General features: G+C 48.0%; 1 protein-coding gene across 2 annotated transcripts in view; it reads left to right on the top strand.

Annotated features, from left to right (window-relative positions):
* Positions 1 to 15,691, top strand: part of LOC115333216 — a 224,461-nt gene that overhangs the window by 166,612 nt on the left and 42,158 nt on the right. For both annotated transcript variants that reach the window (XR_005715861.3, XM_029995860.3), the window contains exons 2-3: positions 10,913 to 11,118; positions 15,275 to 15,410. Coding sequence is in view for 1 of the 2 variants with exons in the window: in XM_029995860.3 (XP_029851720.2) it covers positions 10,913 to 11,118; positions 15,275 to 15,410 (342 nt within the window). In the remaining variant the exon portion in view is untranslated. The remainder of the gene's footprint in view (positions 1 to 10,912; positions 11,119 to 15,274; positions 15,411 to 15,691) is intronic.

Raw genomic sequence — 15,691 nt, 5'->3', positions numbered from 1 at the left:
GAAGACATCGCTGAGGTACAGAGCCACGCCTGACCCAATGCATACTAGGGTGTCTACATGTCTGTCTGTCTCAGGGTGGAGACATCCATTGTTGTCCTGAATATGCCAGCGCGTGACGCTCTCGCGCACTGGGTGCGTGTCTTGGGCGGTAAAAAGGCGTCTATGCATTAGCCAAAGCTACGCGCTCGAGCTGAGTGACACCGGATTGCACGCACTTCAAGATTTATAAAAAAACGATTGGGCTGAAATATGGCTGAGATGTCACCACTCAAGCAAAAGCGCGCGTGTGTATGTAGGGACTCTAATGCATACTCAATTCCTTTGTACTATCGGGGAAAAATGAAATGCGAACAGAGGAGCGCGTGGCTCGCGGTACAGGCTGCGCCACCTGCAAGTGAGCCTAGGGGCGAGGGTGCGTGGCCTGCTCCGATGTGTTCACGCCCTTCGCTCTGCGCTCCTCAAGCTTCGGCAGTGCGCCTCTCAGTGCGCTGAAAGCTATCACCGCTATCTTTGCTCGCTCGGAGCGTGCGGCGAGCTTCTTCGCACCGCACGCGCTGAGCCAGCAAAGATAGCGGTGATAGCTTTCAGCGTACTACCAGGCGCGCTGCCGAAGCTTGGGGGGCGCTGAACGAGGGGCGTGAACACATCGGAGTAGGCCACGCACCCTCGCCCCTAGGCTCACTTGCAGGTGGCGCAGCCTGTGCCGCGAGCCACGCGCTCCTCTGTTCGCATTTCTTTTTTCCCCGATAGTACATATGAAGAACTCTCGTGCGACACTACCGCTGCCGTGAGGTAAACACGTAGGAGCTCCAAGAAACTGTCCAGGTTCATGGCTGTTGTGTTTTGGAAAGCTACGACACCTTGCTGTTCGACGGTCTTTCGAATAATTGATAGCAGGCTTGCTTGTGGTATGGAGTAATATAAGTCATGACTCTCGATGGAAATCCCAGAAACGACGGACCCATTATCATGCCCTTGTCGTAAAACTAAACATTTTCACGTTAAATGTTAAGGTTTATTATCTGTGTTTAGTGTCAGTGTTTTTCAACGTAAATCTAAAAACGTCTAAAAAATCGAGTCTTTTTTTTTTATTTAAATAGACATTTAGCCCTTAACCTTTTATTTTCAAGGTTCTGCCTAGTAAAAACCTGCCTAGTTTGCTCCTTTTTACGTGATACTTTGGGAAATGTCAAAGGGGTGATTTAAATAGCTATATAAAGTTCTCTTCTCCGGAAGCGGTTTACTTTTCTTTAACCGTAGAACTTATTTATATTCTTCATAATAATAAACTCGAGACTGGGAACAAATAAACCACACACACACACACCGTCTTATGGAGATAGTTCACCAGCTTGCCTGCATTGTTTTTATTCCCTTTCACTGCCTTTATCTATAGAGTATCAGAAAAACGTATTCCGAATAAATAATAAAACAATAATTAAAAGCTCCTCTGAGCTCAAGAACCAAGACTCCGGGAAACTATAACTCTTGGGTGAATAAAACAAACGCAGGTGAAACATTCGGATTACGCAAAAGCGTGCTTTCACAAACTTCTGCAGAATGCTACCTTGTTATGACTCCGAAAACACTCTTACGTTACGTTCATTCTAATGGTAGGACCACAATCGTGAAACGATCGCAAACGCGATTGTACTTCAGCAGCAGATTATGCTCTTGGACTAGTTGGTATCCGTAACTGTAAAAAACGAAAGCGAAAAAAAAAAAGAAGAAAAACTCGGACAAGTGAAGGAACAAAGAGATCAAGCAACCTTGTCTATCGGCCTGTCTGTTGGTGATATTTTTTTATGTAACATTTTGCTTTTACGCCTATATGACAATGAAAGCACTCGAATCCTCTTTCTGGTCGGTATGCAAACACTAGCGCGAATAAAACTTTGTTGTACACTGCATAAAGAAACGTGCGTTTGATCTTTGCTGTCAAGAAACCTGACCAAACATTAAAGCAGCCCTAAAGAACACGCTAATAAAGTACTTCGTCTTACTCAGATGAGAGTGCGACGTTCGTGACTAAGCAAAATAAATCCTAAACTGTAAAATATTAGTACTTCGGCTCCTTTGTGAACAAGCGCGTACACGTTCAAAGACAGCTTATCTCTCTAAATCTCTTAACTGTATTGATTAGGTTAACCGGACGCAAAATAGTTTTACTCCAAGTATATAGTTCCCCGTGATACTGCGACCTAACGGTAGGATACGGAAACGGGGGAATACGAGCTGTCCATAAGAAGTAAAAGAATCCACTCGTAAAAGCGATTCAACAAGTGAAAATAGAAAATAAAAAAAATGAAGAAGAAAAACCGCGAACTCGTCCAAGAATAGCTCGCGGTAGAGATTTCCCCCGGTTGTGTCTTGAATAACAATCGGGGAGACCTTACAGAAAAAAAGAGGGCGCTCGCGAACTTCCATATGCAACAACTGCCCCGACTAGATCCTTTATTCCTCGCTCGAACGCATGCATCACAATGGAGGGCTTTAATAGACCTGTCTGGAGACGCGGTCCCCGGACATCCCTGGCATCGGACATCGAACCGAGACATGCTCAGATAACGAAAAAACTGGTCCGCTTAATAGGTGCATTCTCTCTTTCTCTCTCTCACCCACTATCAGGGAGACCCATGTAAATGCAACTCCTGATAAAAAGCGTGCTCCGGGATGTTCGGGTATCGTCGAACTTTGTGCAGAACTGACAAACATCTCTTTGGTGAAAACAAAAGTTGATCGCGAAGTTAACGTTTTGCTTGTCTTTAAATAAGCCCTTTATTTTTGTTTAAACATTAACAAAAACTAGGAATTTGTTTTGTAACTAACGAATATTATAATAAATACGCAATTTGGCCTTTCATTTGATTCGTTTGACTCGGACTAAAGCCGGCGGTCGCATCGCGAATACATCGGGCAAAAGGCATTCTACATACGCAGTCTAGCGCGTGTTTATCCCAGGGTGTACAGTAGGCAGGTGGGGAAACGAGGGTAAAATATGGCGGGAAAATATACGCCACGTCCCACACGAATTCCTCACCCCATCAATTTCTTCCCCTCCCTCCCTTTTTTTCACCCTCCCCCCCCCCCCCCCCCCCCCCCCAGCCCCCTCTTCTAGCAAAACCTCCTACATAGCCCTAGGTGACGTGTTGCTTGAGCATTTCGTGCATCATAAAAGCTTTGAAGGTAAACGTCGCTGCCAATTTTTAATGCGAAAGCATTAACTATCCTGTAGAGCGGATCCGGCGGCGTCTGTCACCGCGAAAGAACGCGAAAGAAATGCCCATTCTCCCATTGGCTGAGCGAAACGGCTCCTAGATAGCCGTTCGCGGCCGCTTCACCAGAGCGCGCGCTCGGCAACCTCGACAGTAGCGAATCGTGGCCGCACACGCCAGTACACAGCAGACGAACTACGGGAGCGGAAGAACGACATTCATGCTTTCGCATTCACAACTCATAAAAAGTGCTTAGGATGGCAGCGGAAATCTTTTTCTGCATGTAGAATGGGACAGGATTGTCAAACAAGAAAGGAACACGCCTCAGACTGGGTCTGCAGGCGGTCTTTTGTGCAGAGCGTGACCCATTATTTTTGCAATTTTTGCTTTGTAATCTTTTCTTTCTCATTGCTGTCACCATACGTCGCCCTCTCATTGGTTGCGGACAGACAATAAGGTGCTCAGCACTCGTGATGTACTGCGTGTTTTATGAAAGCTGGTCACTCACAATAGACCCACATCATTTCTTTTTTTTTTTTTTCACCGTATAATCCTGCGTCCAAATGTAACTAATTCATCGATGGAAGACATGCAGGGTAGTAACTAACGCCAATAGAACAGCATCCCAGTATGCCAAACAAGCAGCTGCCGTTTAGTTAGCGCGGCAATTCCAAGCCATACAACGACAACAAACCGGGAAATCCTACGATACGCGTATACTGTAAATGGGACTATAAGCGGGTGAGGGCAGAGACCTGTGCCACTGTATGCGGTTGGTTTCTTCGAAGAAAGTAGCCCGTTGTTGTATGCATTATCTGAGCTCGAGTGCGAGCGGAACGGGAACGCTGTGATTGACAACCCGCTTCTACTGATGGATTATTCGGTTTCGAAGAGATTTGCTACTCCCCACCCCCTCCCCCTCCCATCTTCTGTTTTTCGGCCTAAGTACTTTCGGTGTTTTGCTTTTTCGCCAGTTTTCTGGAGGTTCGGTGGTTTAGGCGCCGTGGCGCTGCATTTGCATGTTAAGTGATATTTTATACTTTTCAAACGTGAGTGTGTTTCACGTCAATTCTTGTTTCGCGCTATGAGAGGGCCTAAAATTAGACCGTCTAATCCGTTCATGGTCAAAAATAATTTGAGTTCGTCTTCAAGCGCCACCTGAAGTAATTTGAGGTCCAATATCAACATCGTGGGCTAATCATAATAAAACTACCGAAAAAGACAGACGCTCATCTGTTGCATAGGCATAAAGCCTTTAAAAGAAAAAAAAAAGCTTCCGGAAGTAGTACGCAGTTGAATGTACATCTTTTTCGGTGCATCTAAAACAGCGCGCTCGTTCTGGTACTTATTTTGTTTGTTTGTTTTAAGCTAAGATTTCTTTTTTTAAATGCGCAGTTATGATATTCCGAAACACAACATTTTAAAGTGACGCAGCAACAAAGTGGTAAAGAATGATTCGAGTTGGAGATAAATAACCAAGTACGAGTTCAAAAAGTAACTCCGTGTTTACACTTACGGATACGTGCCAAACAAAACAAAAACGTCCCGCTTTCGTTCCCATCCTCTGATCCCTCGTGCCTAGGCAAAGAATTCGAACAGGGCCCGGGACTCAAGAAAGCACTCGCTGTGTCTTCATTTAACCGACGCGGAAGCACGAGTATCTTATTCGTGTTCTTCGAGCTCTTTGCAACGATGCAGCAAATACCTTCTCTTGTATTTCTCGAACGCTAGAAGAATAAGACTTCTTAAAAAAGCCAGACACGATTTGCAATCTCGCACACTGGGGAGCGTTGAAAAGAGCTGTCCAAATCGCGCGTGCCTGCATATACCGCCGTAAATCAAGCTGTTTCGCAGTTGCTTTTTGTTGCTGTTGTTGTTGTTGTTATTTCCGAGAGCAGTATTTTGGTTTAAGGCGTTCTGAGTTCGCCATGTTTGCTTGGCTCGTAAACTGGGCGCGTCAGACAGTGCGAAGCGACAAACGCGAGAGAACGGAACGCGTGCTTGTCTTATGCGTCAGGGGATGTTGCGCCAAGAGCGTGAAGCCCGCAGTGGTGCGTGAGCTTTACGACAACTTTCCAATAAAGTTACGGGCACACATCTACGCGTCATATACATGAAACAATGGCGGTGGCCTCCGATACTGTGGGGTAACAAAACGAACAGCTCCCGATGAAAGCGTATACAATAGTACTTTCCTGGCACGTGTGAAATATGACGTTGCCATGTCATGACACTTTATAGCATACCGGCTTTGTTGCTGGAAAAATAAAGGATGGAGGCTCGTTCCCAACTTCGTATTTTGCGATGACAGGATTCTAGAAAATATGTTTTGTTTATTTTTGCTAAATTCTGAATCGAAATATTTTTTTCCACTTTCCATGTGGAGAATAAATTATTTGTCCTCCTTATGAATTAAATAGTGAGAATCTTGGATTGCTTTATATATTCCGAAGAACACAAATAGGTGCACGAGATACATTATGTAGTAGAACGATCGATGCATACAGAACCAGAGGCTAACGCGCGTTCCAAGTAATACGGGCAACGTGGATTTATTGCTAAAAACTGGTTTCATGTGCTTCCTCAAGAGGACGGAAGACCCACTCTTCCGGTATGTATTTATGGAAGCTCCTGAACGTATCGTGGCTTTACTGAGTACGAGCAAACCATTCACTCCTTAAAAAACTCGTTAAAAATCAATATAAATATAAGGCATAAGACCTCCAGTAACCAGCATTAAAGGGGCCGTGCAACGATACTGGGTCGAAATGTTTCTCACTTTAGACAAGCTTACTGGCACTAGTGGGACCCAAATATACTCGCACGCAACGCCACTGACCAAGAAGCTTCTTCGTCGCCTCGTAATCTCAAGGATAAAAGTGGACGTTTTCTTTCAGTCTCTCCTTCGCAAAACTTGTTGACAAAGTTCTGGGGAACGCATTGATGGCGTTGTCAACAATGCGGTCCTCAGGATTTCGTCATCGATCTTCGTGGTCCCTGCGGTAACAATATTTACATGCGGCTCACACAGTGTACACGAGCAATGCGTGAGCACTCAAGTTGGGCTCGTGATGATCAATGCCACTACACGCATTCGGGTAGTGGCTCGTGCCCAATCGCTTCGATGGCGGAGGTAGCCGAGCCTCAAGAATGTACGGAGCTCAGTGCGTGTCCGACGCTTTCCCAACTTCGGCGCGTGACTTTGGTGGCATATAATCGGCTCCAGATCACGTGGCCGCTTGCTCTGGGCTACGGTAGATAGAAGAAAGCTAGAAGGGGAGGTGTCAGAATTTGCGCGCGAGAGAAGGAGCAGCGAATCAGTATGCAGCGGTGGCGCTGCCGTCGACACTGAGATGTGTTGTCCCCTCGCGTCCTCCGGGGTTCGGATGCTTTCTTGCTCCGCGAGGAAGCATCGCCGCCGTCGGGAATGGTGAAGAAAAAGGTTTTCTTCCTTTTCTTTCTCGCAGAAAGGTACCCCGTGGTTCATTCGAGAGCAAAGCAGTGTTTGTAGTTTTGCCATGGCGGTAGTCTGCACGCATGGGGCAATATTTTTGGGGGAAAATCTCCACAGACGAGTGCATCCACCGACGCGAACGAGCCTTTTCCCGGTTCGGCGTCTACAGTTGACTACTGATGATGATGATAATTTGCAGCTCTTTTAAATCTGGCGGTCCCGTGGTGTCTGGGACTTAGCTTGTAGAGCTTACGTGACCCTTGCTCTGAGCCCTTAGCCGCCAACTCTGTAGTCGCCTTTCCACCACACCCTTGCTCTACCGTCCGTTGGCCTTCGCCGTAGCGTCAGCGTCGTTGGCGTTGTTCCTACTTCGATACCAGAACCAGGCGACTTTTTTCGTTCGCGCACCAGTCACTTAGCTGTGTTTAAAGATTTCTGTTTTTCCTTTGTCCCCTTTTTCCAGGGATTATTTTCGTCATTCTTGTCAAGCTCGCTTGCACCTTTGCATTTAAAGGGGCGATGCAAGGATTTTTTAACTTTTGCCAAGTAGTAGGGGGAGTTGGTCTCTGTCATTTTTAGGTCCAAGAACAGAAAACCATTTCTGCTTCAGCGCGCCAGATTTCATTGAAAAACAAAATGGCAAAGATCGAAGGTTTCGACGCCTCTCAACTCGTGCATCGGCGACAGAGTACTTCCGAGTCACATGCGCAGTGACATCTTTGGGGAATCATGTCACTCCCGGGTGGGCTCTGTGACCTCTGTTTTGTGGTACTCCAGCACTCCTCCCGTGATTCTGAACAACGTGTCAACCGTGGTCTCCACCAACGCGGAGTCATGGCGTGTTGGTCTCGGACACCACGCACCCGTGATAGTCTCCTCGCGCGGCAGAAGATGATAGGGGAGTTTTTGGTTAACAAACAGGGGACTCTGGCTCGGGCACAACAAAACACCACACCCGGTAGGCATCGCCCGTAATTGTGGCGGATGATACGATCGTGCGTTGAAAAGCACGAGAAAACGAAAGTCAGACTCTTATCTGCTCCTCAAAAAAAAAAATGAAAGCCGCTTACAACTCCCTGTAACGCCGAATTAGAGCGCAGCTCTTGAGGAGGAGGAGGGAAGGGCACTGGGGGGGGGGGGGGTTAAACTAACCAGGGGGGGGTCACGTTACCTTGGGGGTCACGTGACCCCCAATGCCGATGATGTCATCACTGACGTCACTGATGACGTCATCAGTGACGATGACGATGCGGGTACCGATGACGTCATTAGTGACGTCACTGATGACTTCACCAGTGATGATGACGATGACGATGCGAATGTCGGTGACGTCATCAGTGACGTCGCTGATGACGTCATCAGTGATGATGACGATGCGGATGCCGGTGACGACATCAGTGACGTCACTGATGACGTCATCAGTGATGATGACGATGACAATGCGGATGTCGGTGACGTCATCAGTGATGATGACGATGACGATATGGATGCCGGTGACGTCATCAGTGATGATGACGATGACGATGTGGATGCCGGTGACGTCATCAGTGATGATGACGATGACGATGTGGATGCCGGTGACGTCATCAGTGATGATGACGATGACGATGCGGATGCCGGTGACGTCATCAGTGATGATGACGATGACGATGTGGATGCCGGTGACGTCATCAGTGATGATGACGATGACGATGTGGATGCCGGTGACGTCATCAGTGATGATGACGATGACGATGCGGATGCCGGTGACGTCATCAGTGATGACGATGACGATGTGGATGCCGGTGACGTCATCAGTGATGATGACGATGACGATGTGGATGCCGGTGACGTCATCAGTGACGATGACGTCATCGGGGGGTCACGCGACATCGGCGGGGGTCACGTGACCTCGAGGAGGGGGCCACGTGACCTCAGGGGAGTCACGTGACTTCGGGGGGTCACGACCCCCCACGAGGTCACGTGACCTTGTTGGGGGGCTCGCGCGGTGCATTATGGGACATTTCCCACGATGCACCGCGCGGTTACGCCGACGCCGACGGCGACGCCGCTCAAGCCGGAAACGGGCCCCTAAGAGCTGCGCTCTAAAACTAAACTTATAGACAGTACTCGAGACGTTACCAAAGCTCCTTAATTTACGTTCAAATATTTACACAAAGTGTGCTCTTGGCACAGAACGGGACATCGGGTGACGGTTAGGTAAACCAGGCTCTCTAGACCAGGCAGTTCGATCATCGCTCCCCCGTTGGCTCGCGAGACTCTTCTTTTTTTTTTTTTTAGAGCGCAGCTCTTAGGGGGCCGTTTCCGGCTGGAGCGGCCTCGGCGTCGCCGTCGCCGTTGGCGTCGCCGTCGCCGTCGGCGTCGGCGTAACCGCGAGGTCATGTGACCTTCCGAGGTCACGTGACCCACCCAGGTCACGTGACACCCCTAGGTCACGTGACCCCCGAGGTCACGTGACCCCCAGAAGTCACGTGACCCCCTGAAGTCACGTGACCCCTTAGGTCACGTGCCCCCTTTAGGTCACGTGACCCCCCGAGGTCACCGGACCCCTTGAGGTCACGTGACCCCCAGAAGTCACGTGATCGCCTTGAGGTCACGTGACCCCCTTGAGGTCACGTGACCCCCTTGAGGTCGCGTGACCCCCTGAAGTCACGTGACTTCTGATCACGTGACCCCCTAAGGTCATGTGACCCTTCAGGTCACGTGACCCCCGAGGTCACGTGACCCCAAAAGGTCACGTGAGCCCCTGAGGTCACGTGACCCCCTTGAGGTCACGTGACCTCAAGGAGTCACATATCCCTCAGTACGCTTCCATCTTCCTCCTCAAGAGCTGCGCTCTAACCGGCGTTACAGGGAATTGTAAACGGCTTTTTTTTTTGTCATCGTTAGTGTGCTCCCACGCACGCGGAAACAAGATGCGATCTGAGATGCAGCGAAAACAAACCCGGGAACGAACGGGAGTGTGGTTGCGCAGGTGGTGTGGTTTTGTTGACTTCCAATATATGGCGCTACGACACTTTATTCAATTTTAGGGAAAATACTAGACTTTTTACGCATTTTCCTATGCTCAAACGGCAAGATAATATTTAAATAACATTAGATTCAGCACCAAATTGCACAAATCGCTAACTTGCAAATGACATCCCCCAGATGACGTCGCACGGCACTTGCTGTAACCGCCACATGCGGCTGTCGATCGGCAAATAATTCGTTTTCTCCTTTGCGACTGCGCTGTGGAATCGCTGTATTCCGGGAGAAGTATGCATGTTTTAATTTACTTGTCGAACGATTGGCAATATTAAAAATGCAAACTGTAAATTCTTTCAACCATAAAATCGTTGCACTGCCCATTTAATTCAATTATCATCATAACTATTTTGCGCGCAACGCCTTGTGTGTGCGTGTTCCTTTTTTTTTTTTTTGCTTTGGTGTGCGTGAATGAACGTCTTATGACACGATCTTTTGGCACTGACAGTTTACAGGTACTACGAAAAAAAAATGGCAAACCCCTTCCTAGACCTTAGTTGCCGGCAGCCTGCGTTTTCTTTCCGTGGTCATTAGAGTAGGTCGGAGATCGTCTGTAACTTGTGTACAGGATGGCACATGTTCTTTTATTTTGTTCGGTGCACTTCATTGCACAGCACTGAGACGGCAGCACGGCGTGATCTTCGCGTTTGCTAGGGTGGGCTGGGTTCAGGGATGCTGACATCACATCATACGCTGAAAATGTCTTGGACTACCGGCACAAATAACCACGCTGAGCTCACCAACTATGAGCTCCTGCAGTCTGTTCCCATAGTACATAAAGCATCCAAACACTGCACGTTGGGAGGGAATAGCATCGCCCCCTCCGATGCTCCGACTCAAGAAAAATGGTGTATTTGTTTGCAATCAGGGTGAAAGATGCGCATGCGCAGTGCGGTCTCAAAAAAGTTGTGGATTGACTGTGCCAAAAGAAAACGTTATCATCAAAATATTACCATCGCCATTGGGACACCGAGCATCTAAAGCGTCATACTGGGAGTCCCTCAAAAATATTATTTCTCGGTCAATATAGCTTGCAAGTATTTTTCACATCTCCGCAACGCAATGCCAAAAAATACAAAAGCAACTGATTTTGTTTTTGTTATTTGGCGCTGAATTTGGGATATTTTTTTTATATAAACTTATTTGTTTTTGAGGTCGAATCGTTCTCCATTTTACCGAGGGTTCTAAACAATTTGTTCTTTTGTCTTTTTTCTAGGGGCCCGAAGCATCCGGTTTGAGAGGGTCGACGTACCCGGCGCCGTGATCAGCGGAGAGCCCGTCCTTCTGCTGTGCGAGTACAACCTCGAAGGGGCCGAGCTCTACTCTGTCAAGTGGTACAAGAACAACGTGGAGTTCTACCGGTACCTCCCCAGCGATGCCCCGCCCGGGCAGAAGTACGACCTGGTCGGTCTCTACGTGAACGTGAGTGTTCTTCGAGACGCCTCCTGTCACCTTGGCGTTAGCGGTTTTTGTCTGCCAATTGGTTTTTTACACCGGTACCGTAAAGGCGTCTTCTGCTGGTGTGTTTAGCGTCCCATTAGATACCTATAAATTCAAAGTGGTACCGAAGTGACAATAAATGTCGTCACAAATGTCAGAGTGTCATGCTGTCGAATGTCGCAAACCTGGCGACTGGGCGTAGAAGTACTGGAGACAAAAAAAAATTGAACACGAGAGAACGCGAGTGTCGCTGTCGTAAAGGCGTCCCAACTTCGTTCTGCCGAAGTTTTCGCAGTCTGTCAAACTGGAGGTCAAAGGGCAGCAGAACAGGCGTCTTCCGCGGCCACCACCACTGTTATTCTGCCGCGAGAATCACGGTCGGCGCCAGCAGCATGATACTTCTTTGACGTCATGAGGCGGAAATCGAGGGACCACTTTTTTGGACGCGGCAACCACGCCCAGTTGGAGACGCGTTCCAGTAGGTATGGTGCCTGGAGCGCGTCTCCGACTGGTGTGTTTACCGCGTCCAAAAACCTGGTCCCTCGATTTTCGCCTGATGACGTCATAGAAGTGTCATGCTCTCGCCGATCGCGATCCTGGCGGCGTCCCAACAGCTTTGGTGTATGTACCAGACGCCTGTTTTGCTGCAGGTCGCTCTCTATTGTGACAGTCCACGGAAGTTAGAGCAGCCGAAAGATGGGACGCCGTGACGAAAGCGACACTCGCGTTCGCTCGTGCTTTTCGCCAGCGTTTCTTCGGCCCACCGCCAGGATCCCAGCATCCGGCAGCATGACACTCCGGCTTCTTTGACGTCATTTGTTGCCACTTCGTGACCATGTCCGATGTATGGGCGATATAGGACGCTAAACACACAAGTCGAAGACGCGCTCCAGGCACTATAGTTCCAGGCACTGTAGTTTCTACAAGCAGACATAAGCAGAAAGTATAGATATGATAGAAATAGCGGAGAACATGAAGGCGACCCGGAGACCTTTAAACATCTTGAAAATCGGAGACTGGAACTGTGTGTGTCTGCGTTGTCCACTTTTTTTCCCTCGGTCTCGGGTGTTGAAGATGTTGAAGTATATATAAATAAATATATGTTTTTTTTGTTTGTTCCTCCAAACATTCACACACAAAAAATAAAATATGATAGAAATAGTTTAAACATGCAGCCGAAATGTCAACTTTCAACATCTTCAAAACCCATAGGTTAAGACTTTAAGTGTGTGTGCGTGTGTTCTCCACATCTTTGTTCCTCAGTCTCGGGTTTTCTAGATGTTAAAGTATAGATATTTTTTTGCTTTTACAAACATACACAAACAGTAAGCATTAATCTGCGTTATAGAGCCACTAATAGAAAAAGTAAAAAAAGCAAACGAAAACAAGAGGCTAGCCAACAGAGTTAAATTTTCAGAGCAAGATATATCAATGGTTTATCTCGTAGCCTGGGTTGTCCACACCCTGGGTTGCCCATACCCTGGGTTGCCCATACCCTGGGTCGCCCATACCCTGGGTTGCCCATACAAGGCGTGGCTTGTTGTACTCACGCTTGTGGCTGCGCGATTCGTTCTTTGGCGTTCTTCTCGAGCGATGCTTCAATCTCATTGACTGAGGAGCTGCTCGGGACTTGCTACGCCCCGCGTTTCTTAAGTTGTCAGGTCCTATAGCGTGCAACGCTGCCAAAGCCTACGACAGGAGTGTGTGTGGCATGGCCTTGAGGTTCATTTTCACCTTCTCCTCCGCAAATGAGACGCTATGCGGGTAGAAACCGATGGAGAGGATGAGACAAGAGCACGCGGGTACTCCAGAAAGCCGAGCTCTGGTTGGAAGGATTAGTGGGTAGATGCAAAGCTAGCTCTTTTCTTCGTTTTTCTTTTTTTACGCTCACTGTTTCCAAGCATTCGAACGTCAAGCGCCGCGTCCGGCTTTCGGCGTTCGCGTTCGAACGCGTTCGAAAACTGAGTAGAAACAAAGGCAGCTAGCTTTGCGTCTACCCTCTAATCCTCCCAACCGAAGCTCGGCGTCCCCGCGTGCTCTCATCTCCTCCTTTCCCTCAGTTTCCACCCGCATAATCACCGACAACGTGAGGACGGCGAGGATTCTCCTTCCGAAGCCCGCGGGCTTCAGAACGCGCTCATCGCCTTCCGTCGTGCTTTGGCTGCGTGTGGTCTTTATAAACACTCACGAGACACCGAAGGTGTATGGAATATATAGGAAGGTCAAGCTGGTGACGGGACACACCTCCTCAATTGTATGTCCGTGTCATGTCTATCGGTAAACACGTTATTTGTGAGCGTAAAAAATACGTGCCTTTCGGCCCTCTTCTGTTGCAATTTATTTTTGACAGCAAAGCGCTTTGTCGTATCACATGCGGCGAACCCCGCGGCGCCGTCAAAACTTATCGTAAGAAAAAAAAAAACACAAATAACGAACTCTACATTCCAGTCGTGTTCGTTCTGTCGCGCGCGTACCCAACAAAAATAGATTACAGTTTTTTTTTCTTTTTTTTTTAAATGTGGTACAATGGTTTCTCAATGTCCTCGGGAAAATGTATGTACCATGAAACACAAAATATAGCGGGAAAAGACGAGAATTTAGCCGCCAGCAGCGTTTGAAACTGCGCCTACGCAGGCTGCGCCTATTGAAATCACAGCTCCACTCGGTTAGGGTTAGGAGGGACACCGGTGAGAGTCTAGCCTCAAACTCACTGACTGGGCTCAAAAACGGTTTGTTTCCCCTGGGGTCGAGTGTTTTTTGGAAAGGTGTATAAGTGGCAAATGTATAGGCGCCATTGGCCGAAAGTGGGCTGGGCGTGTTCCAGGGTGGTCTTCACAAATTCGAATATGGCCAACAAGAAGCCGGAAATAATACCCTGGCGGTGGTCTCGAGCAACAAACTTAATAAGCGCGTCGGAGTAACTCTCGGTGATTGAAAATATGGTGCACGTAGTGTTTCAATCACGTTCATCCAAAATCATGGTGGAAACGTGCGACTAGCGGAACGATCGGCATAATTCATACGCCAGGCGCTGATGGCCGGGAACCTGCCGTCCGAGCGGTCACACTCTCTCCGAGCAAAACAGAGTTGAGCAGCACATTCGTTTCTTACATATTTCTACGTGATCATGATTGAAACATCACGTGCATCCTGTTTTCAACCATGAAGGGTTACTACATTTAACTCTTACGCGCTTTAAAACCATATACCTATGATTAAAACTGTTTCTCGCTACCACCGCTAGGAGATTCTTTTTGGCTTATGGTTGAAAGAGAGAGCATGCCAAGCCCACTTTCTGCGTCTGGTGCACGCCCTGGCTCTGCCCGCGCCTCCTATTGACCAAACTCTCTTCACCGGCTCTGCCCACGACGTTAACCAGCGCCCCAGCGCGTGCCCCAGCGCCGCTTAACTGCCTCGTCATCGCTCGCTCCCTACGCGCTCTCTATGTTGCCCTTTGATTGGCGTGCCCCTAGTCGCGTTCCTATGCTGCAAGGATGCACTTTGCAACACATCCTTGGCGCTTAGATGGAGCCGACTGCTTGCGCCGGTAACTTCACAGCGTTGCACCTTTGTTCATGTTTTACGAGTATTTTTAACTTAGAACAGTTTGCCAAGCTTGTCACCAATCTCCCACATCTCGATATTGCTCTGTATCATATTGTGATGAGCTTATACGAGTAGCATTTCGGGAGACTTTTCCCGTTTATTTTTCCGCACGATAGAATAAACAAATAGGACAGAGCACAGACGAAAAGATGTCGTGTTCTCTGCTCTGTCCGATTTGTTGATTTTCTCGCGTGTAAAATCAAACCTTACCAAAGACGCTTGGTTTTTAATTATTTATGTATGTAGACATTTTACAAAATTACCCAAGCACCAAGGAGCATGCTGCGCGCCTAGTTGCGCACGCTGCCGTGCTGGTGTCTGTGACAGTAACTGTTCTGAAGCAAAGGCCTAAAGCAAATGGCATCTTGCACGCACGTTCGTCAACGCCTTATGTTGGTTATTTGCTTTGAATCTTTTATAGGGGAAGGCGAACGCGTGCGGCTCGTGCACCTACATTCCCATCATTCTCTTTTGTGCTTGGGTAATTCAGCGATAGGTCTCCTGACGTGAGACCACCCGATCATCTTTGCAGCTGTCCAAATCGAACCACAACCGGGTGTTCCTAGACCGGACGGATTTGAACAGCGAGGGCAGCTACGGCTGCGAGGTGTCCACAGAGGGGCCGGAGTTTCGCACCATTATCTTCGAGAAGGACCTCAACATTTACGGTCAGTCATGATTCGCGTTTCTTCGATACGCGACTTTGTGTGGATATCTTCGGCTCCGACGTAAACGAGTCAGCTCAGCTTTTTTTCATTATTCCTTTAATTACATCAAAATATCGCTTTAATTTTATGACAACCTTTGTATTCAGTTGATATTATATACTAGTAAATCGTACATACATTTTTTCTGAATATGTACTTCGCTGCATGAGAAAATAAGTGATTCTTTTGTCGCCCCACAGCAACTGAGGTAAACTACTATACTTCGTTTCAGCTTAGGTCCG

The sequence above is a fragment of the Ixodes scapularis genome, unplaced genomic scaffold (assembly GCF_016920785.2).
Source record: "Ixodes scapularis isolate PalLabHiFi unplaced genomic scaffold, ASM1692078v2 PGA_scaffold5__190_contigs__length_132052651, whole genome shotgun sequence".
Taxonomy (NCBI): domain Eukaryota; kingdom Metazoa; phylum Arthropoda; class Arachnida; order Ixodida; family Ixodidae; genus Ixodes; species Ixodes scapularis.
The sequence above is the reverse complement of the archived record's forward strand: the minus strand, read 5'-3'. Positions and strand labels throughout refer to the sequence as shown.